This window comes from Macaca thibetana, chromosome 9 (assembly GCF_024542745.1).
Source record: "Macaca thibetana thibetana isolate TM-01 chromosome 9, ASM2454274v1, whole genome shotgun sequence".
Lineage (NCBI taxonomy): Eukaryota > Metazoa > Chordata > Mammalia > Primates > Cercopithecidae > Macaca > Macaca thibetana.
Genome location: NC_065586.1, coordinates 47,891,807 through 47,912,259, shown reverse-complemented (window position 1 = coordinate 47,912,259; position 20,453 = coordinate 47,891,807). Strand labels below are relative to the sequence as shown.

The 20,453-nt window shown below is 44.6% G+C and overlaps 1 protein-coding gene across 3 annotated transcripts in view; it reads right to left on the bottom strand.

Annotated features, from left to right (window-relative positions):
• GRID1 (glutamate ionotropic receptor delta type subunit 1) overlaps positions 1-20,453 on the bottom strand; it is a 791,529-nt gene that overhangs the window by 277,271 nt on the left and 493,805 nt on the right. For all 3 annotated transcript variants that reach the window (XM_050803825.1, XM_050803827.1, XM_050803826.1), the window contains one exon: positions 9,472-9,642. In XM_050803825.1, the coding sequence (XP_050659782.1) occupies positions 9,472-9,642 (171 nt within the window). The remainder of the gene's footprint in view (positions 1-9,471; positions 9,643-20,453) is intronic.

Genomic DNA, 20,453 nt, shown 5'->3' with positions numbered 1-20,453 from the left:
ATGGTTTCATTTAGCCACCCCAGAGATTTACAGTAAGTTCCTCTTTCACTAATTACCATATAGTATGACTCTCACACCAGGGTTGCAGCTTAGGCAAGTGGTCTAATAGGATCCACAACAGCTTTGGATTCATCCCAACCTGGACCAGCTTTACTCACAGCTGGACCCCAGGTCTCTACAGTAGTGCCTGGATACAGCAAGCACTCAATAAATGTTGATTGAACAAGTGAAGTAGATCTCCATTAGCATCCATTTGCTGAGTGATGTTGAACAAGCTGTTGAACACTCTGAGACTTACCTTTATAATAATAAAATACAGTGTGATCTGGGCCTCTGGAGAGGTGCAATGTGGCAGCCCTGATTTATCCACCTGTGGAATGCAGATGGTAGTACCTCTGTGTGCCAAGTACTATTCTAAGATCTTTGCATGCATCTTCATTTTCAGAGGGAGCAGAGACAGAAAGGAATAGAAGAGGCAAATAAAATATCTAAGCAGCTTCCTGATTTCAATATGTATGAGCTGAGAGCTCCTCCAGGGATGTCCCCAGAAGCTGGGGTCAGCACGAGTCTAGATGCAGAACATGAGAACTACTGAGAAAATGAATTTGTATCCTCCAACACCACTCATCCTCTCCCACAAAGTCCCTTGGTCCCTAAAGCCTTCCAAAGTCACGAAGGGAACATGTCTGACTCCTATAGACTTGAGGGTCAGAGATCAAGCAAGAATCAGCATTGAATATTAATTCCCAGTCCCACCTGAAATCTGCTCACCTGAGCACCTGTGTACATGTCCCTGGCCTCCTCCAAGTCCCAGCAGCACAGACACAGCTGCCACAGCCCCCAGGGTCTGAGCCGCACCTTTCAGGGCTGCATGATCTGAGGTGTTGCAGGGCGGCCCTTTAAGGGAAAGGCCATTTCTCTACCCCTAGGATGTTTCATAAAAGGTACCAACACAGGAAGGCTCAGAGAGTGTGTGTTGCATGGCAGGGGGTGGAGGGGAAAGCTCTATAATACCCTGACTCTGGTTCCTGAGAGGGAGACAGTGTGGCCCACTGCAGTCAAAAGCCAGACATTCACACAGCAAGGCTGGCTCAGCCACGGGAGCCTTTGGCACAGTGGATTCTGCAATGAGATCAGCAAGGTGTGCAGGGGAGATGGGGAAGGCAGGCAGGGTATGGCTGGAACAAAGGCCAGCTGCAGTCCAGCATCCATGGAAGGCAGGTGCTCTGCACTCCACCCTCTGCCCAGCTCAGGGGTTTCAGTCCTGGGGAAGCCTCCAGATGTCCTCACTCAATGGTCACCTCCCATTTTAGGGGTGAAGTTCAGGTGCCCTTATTTTTCCCTAAGGAGATGGTAACCACTGGTTAACCTGTCTCCAGTCTCAGATCCTCCCTTTCCACACTGCATAGAGTTGCCTTTCTCAGATACACATCTTCCACATCACATCACCAAGGGCAGAGTCCCAGTCACTGTTGTCCCCTCCAAGTTACTTCGCAACTTCTTGCCTCTCACCCCTTGCCCCAGGCACAATGAACTCTTCCCCTGCTCTCTCAGGCCTCTGGGCCTGTGCACATGCCAGTTTCCCTAATCAGAACATGCTACAACGTGGAAATTAAAATTCCCAATTTTGAGGGGTTTATGAGAATTAGGAGGAAACATTTGTGAAAGGGCTAACATAAGAAGAAATGCGTAACAATGCATAAATGGGTATTTATGGAATTACTGAAAGTTGAATAAGAGTTCTAAACATGTTCTTAGAAACACGAAGTTGGCCGGGCGCGGTGGCTCAAGCCTGTAATCCCAGCACTTTGGGAGGCCGAGATGGGCGGATCACGAGGTCAGGAGATCGAGACCATCCTGGCTAACACAGTGAAACCCCGTCTCTACTAAAAATAATACAAAAAACTAGCCGGGCGCGGTGGCGGGCGCCTGTAGTCCCAGCTACTCGGGAGGCTGAGGCAGGAGAATGGCGTGAACCCAGGAGGCGGAGCTTGCAGTGAGCCCAGAACGCGCCACTGCACTCCAGCCTGGGCGACGGAGCAAGACTCCGTCTCAAAAAAAAAAAAAAGAAACACGAAGTTAAAGAGATGTCAAGGCATTTGCAAAGAAGATGCCTCTTCTTAGAAGACAAGTGGTGGTGGATAGAGGCTGCTGGGGAAAGAGATGGGAGCTCTGTGTGAATAAATGTGGAACTGGCCATCTCCCACCAGAATCTCAGGCTATGCATTTCCCTGAGATGGCAGGATCCTGGCAAGGTGTAAATTTCCAACATCAGTTACCCAAGCAGGAGATGGGTCCTCAGAAAGGTAACGGGAAAGGTAGGAGGCGTCTCTGGGAAGCAGGAGAGAACTCAGCCGTGAGCTCTTGTTGGGGGCTTGCAGCTCTTGAGAGACCCAGGTGGATACTCTTGGCTGCTGGATAATTAGAGATGAGTCACAAGAAGTTGACTGAGGACCAGGGATGGAAAAATAGATTTTTAAAAAATTTATTACCAGAATTTCTATTACATCAGTAACTATACTTTATTTAGGAAAATACCTTGTGTCAGCAGGAGCAAAGGCCACCAGTAAGACTGTTAAATTGATCTTCATGAGAAAATAAGGAATCAAGATCCAGAGGGAGGAAATGGATGGAGCACTGGGGGCAGGGGAGCAGTGCTCAGAAACACTGCACATTCCGCAGAGGGGAGGGGCTTCGAAGGCTGAATCCTGCTTGAGCAGTTACAATGCAAATGCCCCACCCAACATCCCACCATGTGTAACACTGGCTCTGAGGCTCCCGAGGAGGTGTGAAGGCTGCCTTCGTCCACTCAGGCCACTGCAACAAAAAACCACAGACTGGGTGGCTTATAAGCAACAGAAACTTAACTTCTTACCGTTCTGAAGCCTGACAAGTACAAGATCAAGGTGCCTACAGATTCTGTGTCTAGTGAGGACGTGCTTTTTGGCTCATAGGTGATGCCTTCTCATCTTGTCCTGGCAGAGTGGAAGAGGAGAACTCTGGTCTCTGCAGCCCCTTATAAGGGCACGAATCCCATTTATGAGGGCTCCACCCTCATCACCTCCCAAAGATCCCACCTCCTAATACTGTCACCTGGGGGATGAGGTTTCGAAATAGAAATTTTGGAGGGATACAAACATCAGACCACAGTGGATACCTTGTGCAGAAGGGAATTTGTTGTCTTGTTGAAACCAGGAAGGCACTGACTTTCCACCTGGGCAAGCACTGGGCAGAGTGGAGGCATGCACATTGGAAGCCCAGGTGTTCCGGTCTGTTATTGAATCCCTGGAAGCAGGATCAGGACCAAAGATAATGAGCATGTAAGTCCCCCATGAAGTCTGTTGAGGTCCTCAGGAGTGCTGCAGGCTCCCAGGATGATCCAGCTAAGACCTTTGCCCCCATCAGTGGGGAAGGGAGAGGCCCCTGGAAGACAGGAGGGTGTGTCTGCGGGATGGCCAGACTGTCTGCCTTCCTGGCAGCAGCACATACCTTCTCTGTAGTAAATCTGGGGGTATTCCAGCCTAGTATTTGTTATGCTCTGGGGCCCAGGGAATTGTTGTGCATCTGCATTATCAAGGTAAAAATCATCCTTGGAGGCGAAGGAAGATGAATCGCAGGCCAGGGTCAGAACCAGACCGTTATCCTCCCAACACCAAAGCTGGAAGTGTGGGAAATGTTTTCATTAAGAAAGGCTGCATTTCCTCCAGGCTTTTAAAGAGCCTAGTTTTCTCTTCCCTCTGTCATTAATCAAGCAAAGTGGACTGTTCAGGGAGACATCACAGAGGCAAACAGCAGGAACTGACCTCTGACCAAATCCTCAGACAGGTTGTGGTTGGCCAGCAAAGTTAGACAAGCAGCTAACAGAGGGTCCAGCGGGGAGGACAAGTTGACACACAGATGTCACAGCTTGAGAAATCCATGCCAGGTGAAGTCTCTCTGCCAAACTGCTGCCAGTCCAGCTGTCCTGGGATAGGGCACCACAGCCAAGCCTCAGGAGGAAGCAGACGGTAACAGAGGGCACGGGGGATGCAGGGAGCTCTGCTCACTGCTGAATCTGAGGGGATGGTGTGAAGAGTGAAGAGGGCTATCTGTTCACACCCAAGGTTTTCTGGGCTTCAAATGCACGCACGGCCACCTGCAGCCAGAACAGCAGCCGGTTGCACCCAAAGAGAACACCTGTGCAATTGTCTCCGACAAAGCCTTCCCCACTCTCTGTGTTAAATGCTCCCATATGGGTCTTTAGGGCTAAGTAAACCATTGAAAGTGACATGAAATCCAAGGTAGCTGGTATGTGGAGGCTCGGTGAAGCTCCAGAGGACAGGCTTCTACCAACAGGTTGACAAAAACCTTTTAGCCATGGAAGAGTACAGAAAGGCCTAAAAAAAAGGGATGTCAGAGGGAGAGGGGTTGAAATCCTCTAATAGATTGTGCGCAGCACAGAGGAAGAACGATTCCATCAAGCCATTCGACAATTTTTAAATACAAGAAGAAGAGAAATTTCAACCTGAGGGACCATTTTATGGTAATACCACATTAGCCCCCAAAGCTTAATTCAGGGATCCGGCTCCACAGTGACCACACAACACAGTTTATATCATTTGCCTGTCACCCCTTAGAAACACATTTGAATATAAATGGGGGGATGACTATGTGATAATATGCCTCTTACTTCAATTGCAGCCCTGATGTCACAGGGCAGTACAGTTCCAGAGACAGAGTACGTTACAGATTCTCCTCTAAGCAAAGATGCCCGTGAAATCTTAGCAAAGTCTCAGGGTTCTGAGGGACTGGTTATCACTTTTATTACTAGCTGAGTCAGACAAGTCCTAAACTAACTTATCAAGGAAACAAGAATGAGAAACACACAAATAAGACAGTGCTTTGTTGGAAAAATAAACAACAGTGCTGCATGCTGGCAAAGGCAATGCTTTTGGAGCACTAGGGGTCACATATTTAGGTATTTTTCTTCCAAGGGCCTTTTGTTCTGCTAAATAGGAACCAAATTGATTTGCTATAATAGTCCTTGGTTGGCTTTAGAGCACAGAAAGCCCTGACCACAGGCCTCATAGAGGATGACAGAGTTTCTGAGGCCAGCTCAATAGAGAAGCCAAGGGATGGATGCTATTGCAAAAATTCCCTGTTCTTCTTGGTCCTCCCAGAAACTTCTAAACCAGAATGATCTTCCCAAGAGTAGCCATTTGGCAGGGGGGACTAAAGATGGACTGGAGAGCTCCATTTCCAAAAGGATCTTCACTAATTTCGTCAAGACAAAGTTAATAATCCATGACATAAATGTTTTTTTTTTCCTTGAGTTAGTTGTTCTAAACATGTTAGTCTTCTCGATAAATCTCACAGCTAGAGGCTAGTAGAAATTAGTTTGCCTTCCACACTGTCATTAAGAAAGAAAGAAGTAGTAATAGCTATGGAGGAAACTGGAAGGGAATGGCTTGTAAATGAGATGAATCTACAAGATACCCAAGTAGTTATTGGGCAGGATGAGTAAATAAATCCACATTTTCCTCTCATGATACCGCCTCGCAAGGAAGCAGAGGAAGCAGATGCAACAAATGGAGACCGAGATTCCTTTAATAAAGTGTTTTACATATATATATGTACATATATATATATAAAGAGGCATCTAGAGTCAGTTTAACTTGTATTGAGACCTGCATTCTTAATAGATTCATCCTTTAATTCCTTATTGAGGGTCTTCAATGAGCAGGGTCTTGTGGTCTTGTATAAAGAGCTACATGAGTCTAAAAGACATAGCTTGTCAACTCCCAAGCAAGGAAGCTATGATTCAGTACCCATGGGAGAGATGTGGACAATAAGTGGTACACAAAACCTGTGATAAGGGGCTGGAAAGATAGAAGCTGCCCTCCCACCTGCAGTGATGCCTTTTTTTTTTTTTTTTTTTTTTTTTGCTGAAGAAGTGGGTCCTATTTTTTTTTTTTTAGTTTCTTTTTTTTATTTATTTTTTATTATTATTATACTTTAAGTTCTAGGGTACATGTGCATAACACGCAGGTTTGTTACATATGTATACTTGTGCCATGTTGCTGTGCTGCACCCATCAACTCGTCAGCACCCATCAACTCGTCATTTACATCAGGTATAACTCCCAATGCAATCCCTCCCCCCTCCCCCTCCCCATGATAGGCCCCGGTGTGTGATGTTCCCTTTCCCGAGTCCAAGTGATCTCATTGTTCAGTTCCCACCTATGAGTGAGAGCATGCGGTGTTTGGTTTTCTGTTCTTGTGACAGTTTGCTAAGAATGATGGTTTCCAGCTGCATCCATGTCCCTACAAAGGACACAAACTCATCCTTTTTGATGGTTGCATAGTATTCCATGGTGTATATGTGCCACGTTTTCTTAATCCAATCTGTCACTGATGGACATTTGGGTTGATTCCAAGTCTTTGCTATTGTGAATAGTGCCGCAATAAACATACGTGTGCATGTGTCTTTAGAGCAGCATGATTTATAAACCTTTGGGTATATACCCAGTAATGGGATGGCTGGGTCATATGGTACATCTAGTTCTAGATCCTTGAGGAATCGCCATACTGTTTTCCATAATGGTTGAACTAGTTTACAATCCCACCAACAGTGTAAAAGTGTTCCTATTTCTCCACATCCTCTCCAGCACCTGTTGTTTCCTGACTTTTTAATGATCACCATTCGAACTGGTGTGAGATGGTATCTCATTGTGGTTTTGATTTGCATTTCTCTGATGGAAAAAGTGCGCTTTGGAGACAGGTAGACTAAATCACACCAAAAAAAAAAAGGAGGCTATGTTCACCCTTTCCATGGAAACCCTAAATGTACTTGTCCACACCCTCAGTAATGATGATAATAGGTTAAGTATCCAGTATCTTAAATGCTTAGGCCCAGAAGTGTTTTTATTTGGGATTTTTTTTCAGATTTTGAAATATTTGCATTATATTCCAATTCCAGTTGAGCATCCCTAATCCAAAAATGCAAAATCTGAAATGCCCCAATGAGCGTTTTTTTAGTGTCATTTTGGCACTCAAAAATTTCAGATTTCAGAGTATTTCAGATTTTGGATTTGCAGATTAGAGATACTCAACCTGTACTGCTAATAGCTCAGCTCTGAACTGAATGCTTTCCGTATGTTCTCCCATTTAATTTTTATTATGGCTCTGGGGGGTAATACTCCAAACCTCAATTTAGAGAGGAGGGACCTGAGGCACAGAATGATAAACAAATAATAATAATGAAATAATTGGCTAGTGACTAGAGTTACCAGGATTTGAACCCAGGTGATTTGATTCCTCTTTTGCTGTTGCTGCTATTACAAGATTCCTATAGTGTTGCACTTAAGCTTTGCTCTTTATGCAGTGCCTGGGTCTCAGCAGGAACAGAGGGAGGTGCAGTGTCCCAGGATTCCTGGGTCTGACACTGCATTTACCTCATTTGATGATGTTCGGCCACATATCTGGGAGCTGCGCCTTTGTTTCTCCTCACCATGGGCACGTGTCATTTAAGTAGGCCCTCAGATAGATTCCCTTTTGAACCCCTCGGTCTCTCTTTCTCTCTACTCCAGTGAAAAGACTTTTTGTATCCAATGTGTCTGATGTGCAACCAAAGGGCCCACCTGCGCCTTTCACCCACAGCAAAAGGAGGCATCACAGGCCCCAACAAGAAGCACTTTCCTCTTTCCCCTGCTCCAACCTTTGCAGACACTTCTGTGCCATGGAAAGTGGCCCCATCTTTGTTCCTCAAGGAGACTGAGTGCAGTTTAACTAAGACCCAGAGAATGACTTATGGCATATGAGGCAAGGGTGCCATGTATTTGGAGGGAGGAAGCCCTTCAAGGGAGAGAGAAGCTAGAAAGACCTGCAGAGAGTGAGACCTTCACAGGCTCTGGCCCCACAGAGAGCAAAGGGATTCCCCTCTCCCGGTGCACTGGGTGGGAATGGGCACATGCTCCCTGAGCCCCATTGTCTAAGGCCATTTCCATCCACATGGAGGCTGGGAGTGATGACTACAGAGGTACAGTGAAAGGAACTTACTTGGCCTTCACCATTTCTTCCAGACTCCACATAGAGGAAGGCAGAATAAACCAGCAGCACCTCAACGTAAACTCTTGCACCAGGGCCTTTCACTCTGACTCGGGTGCCCAGGCTCTTGAGTCCATGAGTGCTGCAGGGGCCTTGGGTCCACTCTCTTCGCCACCCCTCTACCACCTTAGAAAGACCCCAGACACTCTGGTGGGCTACCTGGAGCAGAAGACACTGGTGGAATGGGGATTATTCCAGCTAAAATCAATGTGTGCTGTGTTTCCACCTCAACCAAGAACACATTTATCATGCCTACCATCATTGAGGCATGTTTCCTTTTTCTCCCTACATATAAGATTACAGAGTAGATTCATTCCTTTGGCAAATTTGACACACGTCCACACCCCACTCAAGATTCCAATAATTACCTTCTACAAAATGTGTGGCCCCTGATACAGTGAGAACAAAATATTATGGGGTGGGGCTGATACTCAGGTGGCAGGTACAGCCATCTCTGTTCAGAAACCCTGATTTCTACCCCTCATGCCTGGCTGGGTAAAGATGGTAGAACTAGTTTCAAATGCTGAGTGGAAAGCATATCACATGTACAAACTTCTGGCCAATTTCCACAAACCCAACTGGAAGAAATTTCCTTCTGTCCTGTGGCTCTCACTAAGCATCAGTGAAAGTTTTCTGAGGCACCACATTCCTAACCTAGAAGTGGATTTGAGGCTGCCAGTGGGCACTCTCCACACTGCTTCTCTGTTGCTCCCAAACACCCAGAGAGAAACCACCTCTTACACCAGGCACATAGCTCTCCATCATATTCCAAGGCCCAAGACAAGCTAGTGCCAATTGCACATACTTAGGGTTGAAGGAATGACCAGAAACACTTGGTACCTTTGGCCTTGGAAGGAACCATGTGCGTGGGGTTCCATGTCATGGTCCTGCTGTCCTGCCCCTCCCCGCTCAGCTGGGTATCCAGCAGTGTCCTGGGTGACCCAAGCCTCAGCACTCAACCTATGTGTTGGGAGAGTCCCAATTTGCTTTGCAAGGGTCACGTCTGTATTAAGAAGAGCTTAAAACAGGTTCAAAATGATCACTTCCCAAAGAAGACTCCATCCCCAGCCCTGCCAGACGAACACATTCCCACAAAGCAGTCATCACAGAGACATAAGAGACAGGAATCTTTTTACCCTCTATGCATGGACTTTTAAATACCAGAGACACCCAGTGAGCCAATAAGCTCTGTCTGCTGACAACAGGCATAATTGCCTGCTAGTACTACTCAGAGACACTGCCCAGTCGACTGGTTTCAATTTCAACAAATGACAGAGCTAGTAATTGAAGTTGGTGGCAACAGGAGGCCCCCACATGTCTCCCTTGGCCAAAGGTGTGGGTGAGACTCTTGGTGGAGGGCACTGGGGAGAAGAGGCTGAGCACTGACCTGCAGCATCTGGAGGTAGCCTTCCTGGGGGTCGCAGAGCAGGGAGGAGATGCGGTGGTTGTTCCTCATGCATTTCTGATTGTCCTTTGCAGACGGAAAGATTTGCCGGACCACAGTCATCCTTCCAAGGGCACTATGGACCAGATCCAAGATCTCCGGGTCACTGATTTCCTAGAAAAATAACCAGGCCCATGCTTACCATCCACTCATGAACTATCTCTGCAAGAGACCTATCAGGAGGCGTCTAGGCCAGCAGCCTGAAAAACTGATACCAAAGAAGGCAAGGGATTGGGCCCAGGTCACACAGTTCATTAGTTGCTTATTCACAAATAATACTTGCTATCCTTTAGGGGCAAACAAGATTAGTCAACATTTTCCCTGAAGGCTAGAAAAAGATGTTTGAGGCTAAACCACTGAAGCACTGGTTTCCACAGGTGTGAAGCTTTTAGGAACTAATGCTGTCAAAGGTCATGGTAGACATTAGCAAGACAGAAAGGTTAACTTTCCTTTTGGAAGTCACCTACCTGATTCTGACAGGGAAAGCTGGGTTTCTCTGCCATAGTTGATCAATATACAATGAGTTTCCCTGAATTCTTCTAGAATTACATTCATTTTACGAAATATTTGCATATGAATTTTGAGGATATATCCATTCATTTATTCACTATTCATTCCACAAAATCTACCTACATCTCTGAAGTTTGTTCTGTACTAAGCACTGTCGATACAGCCAGGAACAAATCAGGCCCTATCCTGTCCCATAAATCTCATGGACATCCTAGGATGGAATATGCTGAGTTCCAGGGCTAAGGAAATCTATGCGCTGTCCATATTGACTACACAAAACCCTCTGCTCACATTAACTCACTTAGGCTCACAACATCCCATCCTGATATGATCCACTGTGGAGCATAGAAATAGCAAGGGGAGGAGACCACAGGAGCTCTTTCCACAACAGGGCTTCCATGAGGAATCTGACAAGGGGTGGACTTGTGATGGTTAATATTGAGTATCAACTTGATCGGATTGAAGGATGCAAAGTATTGTTCCTGCGTGTGTCTGTGAGGATGTTGCCAAAGGATTTTAACATTTGAGTCAGCGGTCTGGGAGAGGCAGACCCGTTCTCAATCTGAGTGGGCAACATCTAATCCGCTGCCAGCATGACTAGAATAAAGCAGGCAGAAGAAGCTGGAAAGAGCAGACTTGCTAAGTCTTCCAACCTCCATCTTTCTCCCGTGCTGGATGCTTCCTGCCTTTGAACATCAGACTCCAAGTTCTTCAGCTTTTGGACTCTTGTACTTACACCAGTGATTTTCCAGGGGCTCTCAGGCCTTCGGCCACAGGCTGAAGGCTGTACTGTGGCTTCCCTACTTTTGAGGTTTTGGGACTCAGACTGGCTTCTCAGCTTGCAGACAGCCCTATTGTGGAACTTCACCTTGTGATAGTGTGAGCCAATACTCCTTAATAAACTCCCTTTCATATATACTTCTAGCCTATTACTCCTATCCCTCTAGAGAACCCTGACTAATACAGATTTTGTTTCTGGCTAACAAGTTCTGGAGGAAGAACTTGTTAGCCAAAGTGCCGCTGGTAGGCAGGGCAGGGTTGCAGTTGAGGAGCTGGGGTTGCTGTGGAAGGAAGGTGGAGGGAGCTGCCAATAGCTCCCTGTTCCAGGTAGAGGGTAGAGGCAGCAAGGAGTGTGAAATGCTAAAGCCTTAGGCAACCTGAGGAGGGACAGAGAGACTGCCCCCCAGCAGGGAATGCTTATGAGGCAGAAGGAAGAGTGGTCAGAGGCAGGGTTAGAACCCCATTCAGAGTCAGATGAGAGAACAGAGAGTCAGGACACCCCACAAAATGCCCATACTAAGGGAGACAAGGAGCCATTGAAAGGATCTGGCCTCAGGGGCGGAGCAAGATGGCCGAATAGGAACAGCTCCAGTCTCCAACTCCCAGCGCCAGCGACACAAAAGACCGGTGATTTCTGCATTTTCAACTGAGGTACTGGGTTCATCTCACTGGGGAGTGCTGGACGATCGGTGCTGGTCAGCTGCTGCAGCCCGAGCAGCGAGAGCTGAAGCAGGGCGAGGCATTGCCTCACCTGGGAAGCGCAAGGGGGAAGGGAATCCCTTTTCCTAGCCAGGGGAACTGAGACACACAACACCTGGAAAATTGGGTAACTCCCACCCCAATACTGCGCTTTAAGCAAACAGGCACACCAGGAGATCATATCGCACACCTGGCCGGGAGGGTCCCACACCCACGGAGCCTCCCTCATTGCTAGCACAGCAGTCTGTGATCTACCAGCAAGGCAGCAGCGAGGCTGGGGGAGGGGCGCCCGCCATTGCTGAGGCTTAAGTAGGTAAACAAAGCTGCTGGGAAGCTCGAACTGGGTGGAGCTCACAGCAGCTCAAGGAAACCTGCCTGTCTCTGTAGACTCCACCTCTGGGGACAGGGCACAGTAAACAATAACAAACGCAGCAGAAACCTCTGCAGATGCAAACGACTCTGTCTGACAGCTTTGAAGAGAGCAGTGGATCTCCCAACACGGAGGTTGAGATCTGAGAAGGGACAGACTCCCTGCTCAAGTGGGTCTCTGACCCCTGAGTAGCCTAACTGGGAGACATCCCCCACTAGGGGCAGTCTGACACCCCACACCTCACAGGGTGGAGTACACCCCTGAAAGGAAGCTTCCAAAGCAAGAATCAGACAGGTACACTCGCTGTTCAGAAATATTCTATCTTCTGCAGCCTCTGCTGCTGATACCCAGGCAAACAGGGTCTGGAGTGGACCTCAAGCAATCTCCAACAGACCTACAGCTGAGGGTCCTGACGGTTAGAAGGAAAACTATCAAACAGGAAGGACACCTACACCAAAACCCCATCAGTACATCACCATCATCAAAGACCAGAGGCAGATAAAACCACAAAGATGGGGAAAAAGCAGGGCAGAAAAGCTGGAAATTCAAAAAATAAGAGCGCATCTCCCCCGGCAAAGGAGCGCAGCTCATCGCCAGCAACGGATCAAAGCTGGACGGAGAATGACTTTGACGAGATGAGAGAAGAAGGCTTCAGTCCATCAAATTTCTCAGAGCTAAAGGAGGAATTACGTACCCAGCGCAAAGAAACTAAAAATCTTGAAAAAAAAGTGGAAGAATTGATGGCTAGAGTAATTAATGCAGAGAAGGTCATAAACGAAATGAAAGAGATGAAAACCATGACACGAGAAATACGTGACAAATGCACAAGCTTCAGTAACCGACTCGATCAACTGGAAGAAAGAGTATCAGCGATTGAGGATCAAATGAATGAAATGAAGCGAGAAGAGAAACCAAAAGAAAAAAGAACAAAACGAAATGAACAAAGCCTGCAAGAAGTATGGGATTATGTAAAAAGACCAAATCTATGTCTGATTGGGGTGCCTGAAAGTGAGGGGGAAAATGGAACCAAGTTGGAAAACACTCTTCAGGATATCATCCAGGAGAACTTCCCCAACCTAGTAGGGCAGGCCAACATTCAAATCCAGGAAATACAGAGAACGCCACAAAGATACTCCTCGAGAAGAGCAACTCCAAGACACATAATTGCCAGATTCACCAAAGTTGAAATGAAGGAAAAAATCTTAAGGGCAGCCAGAGAGAAAGGTCGGGTTACCCACAAAGGGAAGCCCATCAGACTAACAGCAGATCTCTCGGCAGAAACTCTACAAGCCAGAAGAGAGTGGGGGCCAATATTCAACATTCTTAAAGAAAAGAATTTTCAACCCAGAATTTCATATCCAGCCAAACTAAGTTTCATAAGTGAAGGGGAAATAAAATCCTTTAGAGATAAGCAAATGCTTAGAGATTTTGTCACCACTAGGCCTGCCTTACAAGAGACCCTGAAGGAAGCACTCAACATGGAAAGGAAAAACCGGTACCAGCCATTGCAAAAACATGCCAAAATGTAAAGACCATCGAGGCTAGGAAGAAACTGCATCAACTAACGAGCAAAATAACCAGTTAATATCATAATGGCAGGATCAAGTTCACACATAACAATCTTAACCTTAAATGTAAATGGACTAAATGGTCCAATTAAAAGACACAGACTGGCAAACTGGATAAAGAGTCAAGACCCATCAGTCTGCTGTATTCAGGAGACCCATCTCACACGCAGAGACATACATAGGCTCAAAATAAAGGGATGGAGGAAGATTTACCAAGCAAATGGAGAACAAAAAAAAAGCGGGGGTTGCAATACTAGTCTCTGATAAAACAGACTTTAAACCATCAAAGATCAAAAGAGACAAAGAAGGCCATTACATAATGGTAAAGGGATCAATTCAACAGGAAGAGCTAACTATCCTAAATATATATGCACCCAATACAGGAGCACCCAGATTCATCAAGCAAGTCCTTAGAGACTTACAAAGAGACTTAGACTCCCATACAATAATAATGGGAGACTTCAACACTCCACTGTCAACATTAGACAGATCAACGAGACAGAAAGTTAACAAGGATATCCAGGAATTGAACTCATCTCTGCAGCAAGCAGACCTAATAGACATCTATAGAACTCTCCACCCCAAATCAACAGAATATACATTCTTCTCAGCACCACATTGTACTTACTCCAAAATCGACCACGTAATTGGAAGTAAAGCACTCCTCAGCAAATGTACAAGAACAGAAATTATAACAAACTGTCTCTCAGACCACAGTGCAATCAAACTAGAACTCAGGACTAAGAAACTCAATCAAAACCGCTCAACTACATGGAAACTGAACAACCTGCTCCTGAATGACTACTGGGTACATAACGAAATGAAGGCAGAAATAAAGATGTTCTTTGAAACCAATGAGAAAAAAGATACAACATACCAGAATCTCTGGGACACATTTAAAGCAGTGTGTAGAGGGAAATTTATAGCACTAAATGCCCACAAGAGAAAGCAGGAAAGATCTAAAATTGACACTCTAACATCGCAATTAAAAGAACTAGAGAAGCAAGAGCAAACACATTCGAAAGCTAGCAGAAGGCAAGAAATAACTAAGATCAGAGCAGAACTGAAGGAGATAGAGACACAAAAAACCCTCCAAAAAATCAATGAATCCAGGAGTTGGTTTTTTGAAAAGATCAACAAAATTGACAGACCACTAGCAAGACTAATAAAGAAGAAAAGAGAGAAGAATCAAATCGACGCAATTAAAAATGATAAAGGGGATATCACCACCGACCCCACAGAAATACAAACTACCATCAGAGAATACTATAAACACCTCTACGCAAATAAACTGGAAAATCTAGAAGAAATGGATAATTTCCTGGACACTTACACTCTTCCAAGACTAAACCAGGAAGAAGTTGAATCCCTGAATAGACCAATAGCAGGTTCTGAAATTGAGGCAATAATTAATAGCCTACCAACCAAAAAAAGTCCAGGACCAGATGGATTCACAGCTGAATTCTACCAGAGGTACAAGGAGGAGTTGGTACCATTCCTTCTGAAACTATTCCAATCAATAGAAAAAGAGGGAATCCTCCCTAACTCATTTTATGAGGCCAACATCATCCTGATACCAAAGCCTGGCAGAGACACAACAAAAAAAGAGAATTTTAGACCAATATCCCTGATGAACATCGATGCAAAAATCCTCAATAAAATACTGGCAAACCGGATTCAGCAACACATCAAAAAGCTTATCCACCATGATCAAGTGGGCTTCATCCCTGGGATGCAAGGCTGGTTCAACATTCGCAAATCAATAAACATAATCCAGCATATAAACAGAACCAAAGACAAGAACCACATGATTATCTCAATAGATGCAGAAAAGGCTTTTGACAAAATTCAACAGCCCTTCATGCTAAAAACGCTCAATAAATTTGGTATTGATGGAACGTACCTCAAAATCATAAGAGCTATTTATGACAAACCTACAGCCAATATCATACTGAATGGGCAAAAACTGGAAAAATTCCCTTTGAAAACTGGCACAAGACAGGGATGCCCTCTCTCACCACTCCTATTCAACATAGTGTTGGAAGTTCTGGCTAGGGCAATTAGGCAAGAGAAAGAAATCAAGGGTATTCAGTTAGGAAAAGAAGAAGTCAAATTGTCCCTGTTTGCAGATGACATGATTGTATATTTAGAAAACCCCATTGTCTCAGCCCAAAACCTCCTTAAGCTGATAAGCAACTTCAGCAAAGTCTCAGGATACAAAATTAATGTGCAAAAATCACAAGCATTCTTATACACCAGTAACAGACAAACAGAGAGGCAAATCAGGAATGAACTTCCATTCACAATTGCTTCAAAGAGAATAAAATACCTAGGAATCCAACTTACAAGGGATGTAAAGGACCTCTTCAAGGAGAACTACAAACCACTGCTCAGTGAAATAAAAGAGGACACAAACAAATGGAAGAACATACCATGCTCATGGATAGGAAGAATCAATATCATGAAAATGGCCATACTGCCCAAGGTAATTTATAGATTCAATGCCATCCCCATCAAGCTACCAATGAGTTTCTTCACAGAATTGGAAAAAACTGCTTTAAAGTCCATATGGAACCAAAAAAGACCCCACATTGCCAAGACAATCCTAAGTCAAAAGAACAAAGCTGGAGGCATCACGCTACCTGACTTCAAACTATACTACAAGGCTACAGTAACCAAAACAGCATGGTACTGGTACCAAAACAGAGATATAGACCAATGGAACAGAACAGAGTCCTCAGAAATAATACCACACATCTACAGCCATCTGATCTTTGACAAACCTGAGAGAAACAAGAAATGGGGAAAGGATTCCCTATTTAATAAATGGTGCTGGGAAAATTGGCTAGCCATAAGTAGAAAGCTGAAACTGGATCCTTTCCTTACTCCTTATACGAAAATTAATTCAAGATGGATTAGAGACTTAAATGTTAGACCTAATACCACAAAAATCCTAGAGGAAAACCTAGGTAGTACCATTCAGGACATAGGCATGGGCAAAGACTTCATGTCTAAAACACCGAAAGCAACAGCAGCAAAAGCCAAAATTGACAAATGGGATCTAATTAAACTAAAGAGCTTCTGCACAGCAAAAGAAACTACCATCAGAGTGAACAGGCAACCTACAGAATGGGAGAAAATTTTTGCAATCTACTCATCTGACAAAGGGCTAATATCCAGAACCTACAAAGAACTCAAAGAAATTTAGAAGAAAAAAACAAACGACCCCATCAAAAAGTGGGCAAAGGATATGAACAGACATTTCTCAAAAGAAGACATTCATACAGCCAACAGACACATGAAAAAATGCTCATCATCACTGGCCATCAGAGAAATGCAAATCAAAACCACAATGAGATACCATCTCACACCAGTTAGAATGGTGATCATTAAAAAGTCAGGAAACAACAGGTGCTGGAGAGGATATGGAGAAATAGGAACACTTTTTCACTGTTGGTGGGATTGTAAACTAGTTCAACCATTATGGAAAACAGTATGGCGATTCCTCAAGGATCTAGAACTAGATGTACCATATGACCCAGCCATCCCATTACTGGGTATATACCCAAAGGATTATAAATTATGCTGCTCTAAAGACACATGCACACGTATGTTTATTGCGGCACTATTCACAATAGCAAAGACTTGGAATCAACCCAAATGTCCATCAGTGACAGATTGGATTAAGAAAATGTGGCACATATACACCATGGAATACTATGCAGCCATCAAAAAGGATGAGTTTGTGTCCTTTGTAGGGACATGGATGCAGCTGGAAACCATCATTCTTAGCAAACTATCACAAGAACAGAAAACCAAACACCGCATGTTCTCACTCATAGGCGGGAACTGAACAATGAGATCACTTGGACTCAGGAAGGGGAACATCACACACCGGGGCCTATCATGGGGAGGGGGGAGGGGGGAGGGATTGCATTGGGAGTTATACCTGATGTAAATGACGAGTTGATGAGTGCAGCACAGCAACATGGCACAAGTATACATATGTAACACACCTGCACGTTATGCACATGTACCCTACAACTTAAAGTATAATAATAATAAATAAATTTTTAAAAAAAATTCACAAGTAAAAGTAAAAAAAAAAAAAAAAAAAAAAAGAAAGGATTTGGCCTCAAACAAGCCATAAATTTACAGTTTTTAAAACCTCTGACTGCAGTAGGGAGAAAGGATTAGAGAGGAACAAAACTGGAGGAGAGAGCAGAGAAGAGAGTACCCATCTCTGTAGCTAGGTGCAACATGGGAATTATAACAAAAATGGAAACTAACACATATAGATGCTCCTCCACTTAAGATGGGCTTATATCCTGACAAATCCATCATACGTTGAAAATATTGTAAATCAAAAATGCATTTAATCCCCCTAGCCGACGAACATTGCAGCTTAGCCTTGCTCAGAATGCTTGCATTAGCCTACAGTCAGGTAAAGTCACCCAACAGAAAGCCCATTTTATAATAAAGTGTTGAATATCTCACACAGAATTTCTTGAATGCTGTACTGAATGTGAAAAACAGAATGGTTTTATGGGTACTAAACTGGGCATTACACGAATGTGTATCACTTTGACACCATTGTAAAGTCAAAAAATTATAAGTCAAATCATTCTAAGTCAGGGACAGCCTGTACAAGCCAACAATTTCAGTGGTGGAAGAGGGCTCTGGTTCACTCTTTCTAAGAAGGGACTAAACCAGTGGTAAATTACAAGACAAAATTTTATCTACAAATAGCTACATTTTGAAATAGGTCTTAAATCTTTCTCCTTGCATGTGACACATTCTAACTTTGAGACAATATGATGGTAAAAAGGAAGCTAATAAGGTTAGGAATTAGTAATGAGGGTTTCAAAATCATTTAAACAAGAACATAATATTTTTAAGGGTAAGATGGTAAACAATGTATTTCAGGAGCTGTCTTAAGAAGCTGATATGTGTGTGAAGCCTGGTCAGTTGAAACCGCATGCTGGATCTGGAAGAAAGTAAAAAATTAAGGTTTGTATCCTTTTAGGATAATTAATGGTTCCTAAATATACTGAATTACAGGGATTTCAAAAGAACTAAAATGCTATTACATATTGGTTTTGGGCTTAAACTACTAAACTGTATTTCAGACAAAAGTCTGTTCAAGGAAAGATGATTAGATTGGAACCAACAGACAGTCAAAGGTGGAGAAATTGACAATGTCCATATCTCAGGACTACCAGATGGAATGGGCCTAGAACACAGCTGGGCTTCAGGGAGGGGAGCAGAGGGCACAGCTGAGCCTGGATGTGCATGCTCAGCTCTGCTCTTAACTGCCTTGGTGACCAAGGCCCTGCCCCGCACACAGGATACAGAATGAGAGAAATCACATTATAATCTAACACGAAGTAGGAATACAAGAAAAAGCAATGAGTAGATTAGTTAGTTTTACCTTGAAGATGGAATATAAAGGACTTGGGGAGGGAATTTTTATCTAGAAAAAGCATGAGGTCATGAAGACCCTAATTTAGATTATGCAGAAAAGGGGGAATCAAGGGCCAGTACACCTCCAAGAGGGATTGAATGTGTCTCATGCCTTTCGTTTTTCCCACATTGTCTTGATGGCAGAGGGCACTGTAGGAATAACAGGCCATTTTCCTAGAAGTCCTTTGATTAAACTTCTCCTGCTTCCTCAACTTTCTGGAGGGAGAATCGCCAGCACTGAGCTCTCCCTACCACACCACACCCCAAGCAGGACCTTGGAAATCTGTAGTGGAGCTGACTTACAAAGTTGCACAGTCCCTTTCTGTAAGCACAACCATCACTTTCCCTGGCAACCTTGGGCAGCACCTGGAGTGACTGGCTAATGGGCCAAGGGCAGCCACAATATCAAGTGGGCTCAGCCCCCGTCCCCAGCTGCCCTAGTCTGTACTGTTTCTTTTCCATTCTACCCACCCAGGAATTCTTGAAGGCTCCCTTTCCAATCCATTAGCTGCCATATGTCTTCCTCACAGTGAAGGTCTCTGCAGGTACCTTGCAGAACTTCCTGTTTCCCCTAACCCAGTTCTCATCCATGTGCTCTGGGTCAGAGCATGTATGCTGGCTGCCAATGTACTCCCACCCACCTCCTTGCACTTGTGGGACTATTCTTACTGTACAATCCAGAGATATCTGCAATCAGAATCTAAGAAGCCACAGAAGCAGCTTCCCCACTTCCTTGGGGGGCAATTAAAAAGGTCAGTTTTCTCCCTGCCTCAGTCGCAAACCTCTGTGATCAGTCAGTTCTAGCAGTTTCATGCCAGGCCCTGCTCCTGTCCTGTTGGTCCTCCTGGGTCCCTTGAGTGCCACAGGGGTGAGTGTAGGGATGCAACCAGTCCCTGCTCACTGATGTCAGGCTGTACACACCAGACTGTACTTCCTGGCTGCACACATCAGGTCAATCTCTGTACTACTGTGAGACACCCTGACCTCGGGACCTTCTTAAGCATGCAGAGGGCAATCCAAGTGGCTTCTTGGAAAACAAACTTTCCCTTTGTCCTGGGCAAACATTCCCTCCAGTAGTGCAGCCAATGAGCAGAAGCAGCAAGACAATGTATATACAACACTATTAGAAGTCAGTACATCAGCAGCACAAACAAAAGTAACGTATCATACACAGATGCTCACTGGAGTGCACAGGCTCAAAGTAAGCCTTTTTTATTTTATTACTTTTTAAGTTTATATTGTGAAATATATCTTATGTACAAACATTACATACATTAAATATGAACAATAAAATGATTTCAGTGTGCCTTTCATCAAGCTAAGAAATAAAATATTACCCACATCTTGGTTGGATGCCTCCTTCTCAAATGCTTACTCCTTCCTCCTCACAGAAGCAGCCTTTGTCATGCTCTGATTAGTGTAGTGTAACCCAAATAATATACAGCTTAGTCTCCTTTGTTCTGTTTAGCTTTGGGTAAGCTAAACAGTGTGCATGCCTCTCGCAATTGTGTTCTAACACGTTGTTTCTCAAACTT